This window comes from Symphalangus syndactylus, chromosome 13 (genome assembly GCF_028878055.3).
Source record: "Symphalangus syndactylus isolate Jambi chromosome 13, NHGRI_mSymSyn1-v2.1_pri, whole genome shotgun sequence".
Classification (NCBI taxonomy): Eukaryota; Metazoa; Chordata; class Mammalia; order Primates; family Hylobatidae; genus Symphalangus; species Symphalangus syndactylus.
In genome coordinates, this window is record NC_072435.2 from 58,691,148 (window position 1) to 58,700,575 (window position 9,428).

The window sequence follows — 9,428 nt, forward strand, 5'->3', positions numbered from 1 at the left end:
TTTGTTGCCCATTTCCCCCCTCTAGAATAGGTCAGCACACTTTTATGATAAAAGGCCAGATAATAAATATTTTAGGCTTTCAGGGCCACACTCTGCCACAACTACTCAAAGCTTCTGTTGTAACACAAGAACAGTCACAGACAATACACGAACCGACGACGAGCTGGCTTCCATGAAGACATTATTTATAGACACTAGAATTTGAATTTTACATGATTTTCACACCTCACAAAATTTCCTCTTTTGGTTTCTTTTTTTCTAACCACTTAAACATGTAAAGACTATTTAGATTGTAGGCTGTACCAAAACAGGTGGAGGGCCAGATTTGGGCCCAGGGGTGAAGCTTGTCAACGTCTGCACTAGAACATCTGTTTCATGAGGTCAGGGATCTCTGTCTTGGTCATTGCTGGGCCCTGGGATGTTCCTGGCGTGTAGTGGATGCCAAAGTTGAACAAATATGTGTTATAGAAAAGGCTTCAACACATTCATTAATTCTTCCAACAAATATCCATTGAGGTTTGCTGTGAGCTGGGCTCTGGGGAGACAGCAGGGAACATAATTTGAACGTGGGGCAGTGAGTTGACATCCTTGCATTGAATGACTTGTGTTCCTCCAGAGCTGACCTGTCCTCCCGACAGCCACTACGAGCTGTGTGGCTTCTCCTGTCCCAGCTCCTGCACCGAGCCTGCCCTGCCCGACAGCTGTCTGACACCATGCCAGGATGGCTGCCAGTGTGACCCAGGATTTGTGCTCAGTGGCATAGACTGCGCTCCCCCCATCCAGTGCAGCTGCTCCATGGGGGGCAGGTACCACCTGGCCAGGGAGGCATTCTGGGCTGGGGAGCACTGTGAGCAATTCTGCCACTGTGAGGCTTCCACCCACACTGTGTGCTGCTCCCCCTCCTCCTGTGGGCCGGGGGCAGAGATGTGGGACCCTCAGGGGCATCTTTGGGTGCCACCCGCTCTCCCCTGGCACCTGCCAAGCAGCCGGGCACTCACATATCATCACCTTTGATGGGAAAACTGTTGAGTTCTTGGGTACCTGTGTGTCCGTCTTTGCTGAATCCTGTGGCTCCTCTGGCTCACTGCCGTTCTTCAGGGTACAGCTGGGAAAGGAGAACAGATCCAGCAGCCCCGTTACGCTCATCTCAGAGGTGTCTGTCCAGGTTAATGGGACCCAGGTCCACCTGCGGAGGGACAGCCCAGGCATGACTCAGATAAGCACCAGCTTTGGGGACATGTCATTTCTAGGAACCCCAACCCTTCGCCCAAACCCATAGCCCCAAGGGAAAAACTTATTCTGTCTCCATTATTTCTACATTTTACCTCTATTTTCTGATTATACGCCCATTTTTGACTATATCCATCAGATGCATTCAGCTAAAATAACAGAAACACTCTCAGACCAGCTTAAGAAAAAAAAAGAATTACTGACTTACACAATTGAAAAAAAAATCTACAGGTGTATGGATTCAGGCATAGCTGGACCCAGGTGCTTGAACAATGTGTCTCAAATCTGTCTCAATTTCTGGGTTCTCCTTTCCTTCATTTTCAGACACACGCCATCCCATCCCACCTTGTAGGGACAGGGACAGCTGCCAGGTTAGCAAATGTCACTGGAGGAAAAGTGTCCCTCACTGGCCCAGCTTGAGTCATGTGACCACCACTGAATCCCTGGTGGACTAGCTGATTGGCTGGGCCTGGGTCATGTGCTGGAAGTTAGGATAGGATTGACTTTCTGTGAACCACATGGATTGATTTTGGTGGGGTGAGTTCTCTCTCCAGAGAAAGGAGAAATGAATGCAGAGCAGGATAAAAACAAGAGATGGTCACTATTATAGTTATGTCTTTGTTCCTTCATTTAAAAATGTTTTACATGTGTTTTACATGTACTGGGTGCAGTGGCTCACATCTGTAATCCTAACACTTTGGGAGGCCAAGGCAGGTGGATCCCTTGAGCCCAAGAGTTCAAGACCAGCCTGTCTGAAGCAGGCAATATAGCGAGACCCTGTGTCTAAAAAAGAATTAGCTGGGTGTGTTGGCACACGCTTGTAGTCCCAGCTACTTAGGAGGCTGAGGTGGGAAGATCGCATGAACCCAGGAGTTCGAGGCTGCAGTGAGCCATGATCGTGCCACTGCATCCAGCCTGGGGGACAGAGTGAGACCCTATATCAAAAAAAACCAACATTTTTACACGTATTTGAACACCTACTATGTGCCAAGCAACACTGACCCAACTGTGGTCCTATGCTCCTGAGCCTTCCTTTGATTCTGTCTGCTCCTTAGGTGAATGGTGAGACAACAGCCTTCCCCGTAAGCCTGAATGGGGGCAGCCTTGCCGTCCATTGGAGTGGCCTCTTCTCCCTGCTGCAGTCGGACTTTGGCCTCTGGCTCAGCACAGATCTCACCTACAGCCTCACCCTCACCCTGCCCCACCTCTACAAGGGTCACACCTGTGGGCTCTGTGGCAACTTCAACGGCGACCCCAGTGAGGACGCTAAGGCTGACATTACCTTGGAGAAGCAGAGCAAGGCTTGTAGGGACAACTGTGGGGCTGCCTGTCCAGTCTCAGTCTGCAATGCCCAGGGGCAGATTGTGTCAGCCAGGAGGCAGTGCTGGCTCCTACAAGACCCCCAGGGACCCTTCAGCCACTGCCACCGGGAGATCAACCCAGACCCATATGTTTCCAGCTGTGTCGATGATTTGTGTCTTGCTGGGGGACAATGACCACATCCTCTGCCTGGCCCTGCAGACATATGCCGCCATCTGCCAGGGCGCCAACATCACCGTCAGGCACTGGAGGAATTCTCCCTTCTGTGGTGAGTCATGGTTGAGCAGGGCAGGAATTCATCCGTGTGCTCTGTATGGCCACACACAGACTGACATCCTTCTGTACTCCTGGGCTGCCTGAGTGCCCCAGCCACTTCCCATGTTCCCAATTCCAGCACAGGAAGGCCTTCCAGGTTCTCCTCCTAGGCTCCAGCTGGACGCATGTGGATTGGTAGGGGGCCTGTATGCTACCAACTGTTGTTTTTTTTGTTGTTGTTTTTGGTTTTGTTTTTGTTTTGAGACAGAGTCTCACTCTGTCACCCAGGCCGGAGTACAGTGACTTGTTCTTAGCTCACTGCAACCTCCTCCTCCTGGGTTCAAACTATTCTTCTGCCTCAGCCTCCCGAGTAGCTGGGATTACAGGCGCCCGCCACTACGCCCAGCTAATTTTTTGTATTTTTGGTAGAGATAGGGTTTCACCATGTTGGCCAGGCTGGTCTCGAACTCCTGACCTCAGGTGATCTGCCCACCTCGGCCTCCCAAAGTGCTGGGATTACAGGCATGAGCCATGGCACCCAGCCCTCTATGTATTTTGAATACCAGCCTGGGCTGACTGGATCCCTGGCTCCCAGTCAAGGGGCTGTCCTTTTCCACCCTCGGAAAGCCTGACCTGAGATGCCACAATAATAATCCCAACAACCGCTAATACTTATTGAACATCTACGATGTCCCAGGCATGGGGCCGAAGGCTCTGTGTACCTCTTGCCGCCACTGTCTCAGAAACACCCTGCAAGTGAGAGGCAATGACTGTTATTATTCCCACTTTACATTTGGGAAAACAGAGGTAAAGCCATTTGTCCACAGCTAATCAGAACAGACAGAGTTGAGACTTGAACCAAGACTTTCTTTCTCCAGAGACAAAAGAAGTTTTATTAATGGCCATATCCTCCAATTCTTTCTTTCTTATTTAACTATTATGGAAAATTTGAACATAAAAGTAGAGAGAATAGCCTATTGAATGCCCCTGTACCCAGAAGGCAGCCTCAACAACAGCCAAGTTGTGGCCGACCTGTGTCCACCTCCACCCCTCCCTTGTTGATTTATTTTGTGTAAAGTAAATCCCAGACATCGTGTAAACCTTTAAATACTCCAGCATGATTTTTTTAATTGATTAGGACTTTTAAAAAGAAAAAAACCTGCTGTGGCCAGGCATGGTGGCTCATGCTCACACCTATAATCCCAGCACTTTGGGAGGCCGAGGCAGGCGGATCACCTGAGGTCGGGAGTTCGAGACCAGCCTGACCAACGTGGAGAAAACCCGTCTCTACTAAAAATACAAAATTAGCCAGGCGTGGTGGTACATGCCTGTAATCCCAGCTACTCAGGAGGCTGAGGCAGGAGGATCGCTTGAACCTGGGAGGCAGAGGTTGCAGTGAGCTAAGATTGCGCCATTGCACTCCAGCCTGGGCAACAAGAGCAAAACTCCGTCTCAAAAAACAAAGACAAAACAAACAAACAAAAAAACCTGCTGTGATTTGCTCACACCTAACAAAATAAGCAATAATTCCCAGATATCATGAAAAGCCTAGTCCATCTTCAGATTTTTCTGATTGTTCCTAAAACATCTGGCTTTCCTCCCTTGCACCAAAGCTTTGCTGGCCCCTAATGCTTGCCCATTAAGGGTTCCTAGCTGGTTCCAACATTAGGGGCGCAATCGGGGCAGGTCATGTTCTATGGAGTGGGGGTGGAAGGTGCCGCTTTGTTGCTCAACCAACAGGCAACAAAAGCCTGTCCGGTACCATCCTGGGGATCAGGACACCCCTAAAACCAGGTTCTAACCCACCTATGTTAGATCCAGATGTGAATCTCCGACACCTGGGCCATAGGGAACCCTCAAAGGGTTTGGAATGGGGGGGCGAGGGGGGTGGTAAGACAGTGTTCATGGAGTGAGAAAGGTGGGCCACCTAGGGGCTATTTCTGGAATAACAATAGGTCGCATTTATCCAAGGTTCCCAGGGTGCCAGGCGCTGTCCCAACCACTGAATTTATTTTAACTTGCTTAACCCTCAAAGTCAGTTTGAGGTCAGTACACTTTTTGGAGAGATGGGTACGGAGTCCTGGAGAGGTTAAGCACCACGACAGAGCCAGGATTTTAAGCAGTCGATCAGGGAGTTGGGCAAATGTGGCCTGCAGATCCTGTTTCCTTACCCGCGCTTTTTCTCCTCCCTGCGCAGCCGCCACGTGGCCGAAGCACAGCAGCTACCAGCAACGCTTGGACCCGCGCCGAGTGCAGCTCTGCGTCCCCGCGGCGGCCCTGCCTGCTCCGAGGGCTGCGCCTGCGACAACGCGCACCTGTGGGCAGGGGCCAGGTGCGGGCAACCGAAGGAGTGCGGCTCCTCGCACGGCGGCCCCTCCTACCAGGTGAGCTGGGGGCAGGGTCTTGCTGTTGTGAGGGGGTCGGCCCATCATGGGAGTCAGGGAGCCCCCAAAACATGCCAGGGATGGGCGCCCAATCCGGGACACCTATATTCAATTGTGCGGATGGCACATTGTGGGTTCACAATGTGTTGACCTGCTTTATTATTGATGATTCCAATACTGCTACTTGTTACTAAGGTCATTCCCTGTGTGCTAAGTGCTTAATATTATTGGCTGGGTGCGGTGGCTCACGCCTGTAATCTGAGCACTTTGGGAGGCCGAGGCCGGCGGATCATCTGAGGTCAGGAGTTTGAGACCAGCCTGGGCAACATGGCGAAACCCCATTCTACTAAAAATACAAAAATTAGCTGGATGTTGTGGTCCACGCCTGTAATCTCAGCTGCTTGGGAGGCTGAGGCAGGAGAATCGCTTGAGCCCGGAAGGAGGAAGCTGCAGTGAGTGGAGATGGCGCCACTGTACTCCAGCCTGGGCAACAGAGCGAGACTCTGTCTCAAAAAACATACGTATTATTGGCCGGGCGCGGTGGCTCACGCTTGTAATCCCAGCACTTTGGGAGGCCGAGGCGGGCGGATCACGAGGTCAGGAGATCGAGACCACGGTGAAACCCCGTCTCTACTAAAAATACAAAAAATTAGCCGGGCGTGGTGGCGGGCGCCTGTAGTCCCAGCTACTCGGAGAGGCTGAGTCAGGAGAATGGCGTGAACCCAGGAGGTGGAGCTTGCAGTGAGCAGAGATCACGCCACTGCACTCCAGCCTGGGTGACAGAGCGAGACTCCGTCTCAAAAAAAAAAAAAAAAAAAAAAAATTAAAAAAAAAAAACATACGTATTATTATTATTATTACTGTCAGCACTATTGACTTTTTAAAATATTAGCCATCATTTATTGAGTGCATGGCCCCCACTACACACTTTGGCAATGTAATAGTAGTAACAATAATAATCAAAACAGCTCATTTTATTTATCATTAATAGGTACAAGACTCTGTCCTAAATATTTTAGCATTGTGGTCAGTGCTACTTTTTATTTTTTATTTGTATTTATTTTTATTTTATTTATTTATTTTTTATTTTTTTGAGACAGGGTCTTGCTTTGTTGCTGGGGCCAGAGTGTAGGGGCACCATCTTAGCTCACTGCAGCTTCAAACTCCCTGGCTCAAATGATCCTGCCCCTCAGCCACCTGAGTAGCTGGGACTTCAGTTGTGTGCCACCATGTCTGGCTAATTTTTTAATTTTTTGTAGAGATGAGGTCTGACCATATTGCCCAGGCTCGTCTCAAACTCCTGGCCTCAAGGGATCCTTCTGCCTCAGCCTCACAAAGTACTAGGATTACAGGCATCAGCCACCACACCCAAACCGTTTGTATTATTTTGATGGCCAGCATCTGAGTAGTGATCACACATCAGGTCTCATACTGCTAATAATAATAATTAAAATGTGGCCAGGCGCGGTGGCTCATGCTTATAATCCCAGAACTTTGGGAGGCTGAGGCGAGTGGATCACCTGAGGTCAGGAGTTCTAGACCAGCCTGGCCAACATGGTAAAACCCAGTCTCTACTAAAAATGAAAAAATCAGCTGGGCATGGTAGTGTAGCAGGACAAGCTGCAGACAAAATCCCTCAGACACCGAGTTAAAGAAGGAAGGGCCTTATTCGGCCAGGAGCATTGGCAAGACTCACGTCTCAAAAAACTGAGCTCCCCAAGTGAGCAATTCCTGTCCCTTTTAAGGACTCACAAGTCTAAGGGGGTCCGTGTGAGAAGGTTGTGATCTATTGAACAAGCAGGGGGCATGTGACTGGGGGCTGCATGCACCGGTAAGAACAGAACAGAACAGGACAGGGATTTTCACAGTGCTTTTCTATACAATGTCTGTAATCTATAGATAACATAACTGATTAGGTCAGGGGTCGATCTTTAACTACCAGGCCCAGGGTGTGGTGCCGGGCTGTCTGCCTGTGGATTTCATTTCTGCCTTTTAGTTTTTACTTCTTTCTTTGGAGGCAGAAATTGGGCATAAGATAATATGAGGGGTGGTCTCCTCCCTTAGTGGCAGGCGCCTATAATCCCAGCTACTCAGGGGCTGAGGCAGGAGAATCGCTTGAACCTAGGAGGCAGAGGTTGCAGTGAGCCGAGATTGTGCCATTGCACTCCAGCCTGGGGGACAAGAGTGAGACTTCATCTCAAAAAAAAAATTTTTTAATGTACTGGGGGCTGGGCACAGTGGCTCACACCTGTAATCCCAACACTGTGGGAGGCCAAGGTGGGCGGATCACTTGAGGTCAGGAGTTGGAGACCAGCCTAGTCAACATGTCGAAACCCAGTCTCTACTGAAAAATACAAAAATAAGCCGGGCATGGTGGCACATGCCTGTAGTCCCAGCTACTTGGGAGGCTGAGGCACAAGAATTGCTTGAACCCGGGAGGCAGAGGTTGCAGTGAGCTGAGATAACACCACTGCACTCCAGCCTGGGTGAGAGAGCAAGACTCCATCTCAAAAAAATAATTAAATGAATAAAATAAAATATATTGGGTATTTACTTCGTGTTCATGCCTGGGCTAAGCATTTTATGAATAGTAATAATAATAATAATGGCTAATATATTAAGAGTTTGGGCATTTACAATGTGCCTTGTGTAAGCATATTAAAACAATGATGATATTAACAATAATAATGGCTAGTATGTACCAGGCATTTGCTGTGTTCCTGTGCTAACCATTTAATGATATATAGTGATAACCATTGTGAACACATTTTGGTCATTTGCTGCGTGTGTAATCCTGTCATCAGGATAAAAAGTAATATTTTCTGAGTGCTTATTATGCCTTGAGCACTGGGCCAGCATGTTATTAATAATGGTATCAGATATATGTCAAGAACTTGGTTACTGTAGGCCAGCTGGGTGGTGAGATCCTCATGTGTATGACCTCACTGACCTTCAAACAGCCCTTTGATTGCCCCCAATGTGCAGAGGGGGAAACTGAGGCTACAGGATGCACAGAGATCTCAAGGGACAGAGCTAGGTCTGGACTCCAGGTCTCTCTGACCCCAAAACTGTGCTGCTAATCACTAGGCTGTGCTTTCCACTGAGAGAAAACAGGTGTCACAAGTTTGCTGCCCTCTGGGTAAGGCAGTAGCCTGTCATGACGGTCAGACCCCCAGCTGTTGAATCTGGGCATGGCATTCCTGCCCATCCCATGCTGAGCCGGCCCCTGAGCCTCTGCTCTTCTGGGTCAGCTGCCAGGCCAGCCTCGGGCCTCCACCAGGCCCTGTTTGGGTCCACCTGGGCTGGGCTGGGCAGGGCATGCTGATCTGGCCTCCCTCCCCAGGTTGGGGACCTGGTCTGGCTGAACCAATGCACCCGCCGCTGCAGCTGTGACGGAACGGGGCATTTCCGCTGAAGCCCGGCGTGCTGCCCCACTGGGGAGATCTGTGGTCGGCAGGGTGGCCGGCTGGGCTGCCAGAGCCCCTTGGGCACCTGTGTGGCCACTGGAGATCCTCATTACCTCACCTTTGATGGGGCCGCAACCCACTTCCAGGGCACCTGCACCTACCACCTGGCCCATGCCATCCATCCATTCATCCATCTATCATCCATCCACTCATCCATCCATCCATCCATCCATCTATCCATCCATCCATCCATCCATCCATCTATCCACTCATCCATGCTTCCCTCCATCCATTCACAAAATTTTTCTGAGTATCTACTTTGTAGCAGGCCCTGTTCTAGGTTCTGGAGACACAGCAAAGAACAAAAGATACAGGTCTCTTCTCTCCTAGAGTGCACATTATAATAGTGAGAGACAAACAATAAAAAATAAATACATAATATTTCAGATGGTGATAAGTCCTAGAAAAATAAAACTAGAAAGGAGAATCAGGAGTGCTTGTGAGTATGGGGTGGGAGTTATAATTTTTAAACAGGGTGAGCAGGAAAAGCCTGAGGAGGTGACTTTGGAGCAGAGACTTGCTGGAGGGAAGGAGAAGCCTTACGAGCAATGAGGGAAGAGCCCTCCAGGCACAGGGAACCTTAGGTGGAAAGTCCAGACGCAGAAATGCCCTTAGCCTTATTAAAAAAGAACAGGGTAATTCTAGCAGTTTAGGAGGCCAAAGTGGATCACTTGAGGCCAGAAGTTCAAGGTCAGCCTGGGCAACATAGGTGAGACCCCCATCATTACTAAAAATTAAAAATTAAAAAATTAGCTGGGCATGGTGGCAAGTG

At 49.5% G+C, this 9,428-nt stretch overlaps 1 protein-coding gene across 1 annotated transcript; it reads right to left on the reverse strand.

Moving 5' to 3' along the window:
* Window positions 1–290: 290 nt before the first annotated feature.
* Window positions 291–8,790, reverse strand: LOC129460230 (uncharacterized). The gene is made up of 4 exons (XM_063614914.1): window positions 8,542–8,790; window positions 4,977–5,182; window positions 1,042–1,186; window positions 291–535 (listed from the first exon to the last, which is right to left on the reverse strand). The coding sequence occupies exons 1-4, from the start codon at window positions 8,788–8,790 to the stop codon at window positions 401–403; spliced, it is 735 nt and encodes a 244-aa protein (XP_063470984.1). The 3' UTR covers window positions 291–400.
* Window positions 8,791–9,428: the final 638 nt, after the last annotated feature.

Bases quoted from the DNA above. Each gene is read 5' to 3' on its own strand.
- LOC129460230 (XM_063614914.1), bottom strand. From the start codon at position 8,790: ATGGATGAATGGATGGATGGCATGGGCCAGGTGGTAGGTGCAGGTGCC. The intron at 1,187-4,976 runs GTAAGGAAACAG...GTCCCTCCGCAG, and splicing joins AGGGAGGAGAAAAAGCGCGG to GTGGACCTGGGTCCCATTAA. The intron at 536-1,041 runs GTACCCAAGAAC...CTGTCTCCCCAG, and splicing joins CAGCAAAGACGGACACACAG to AGCCCAGCTCACAGCAAACC.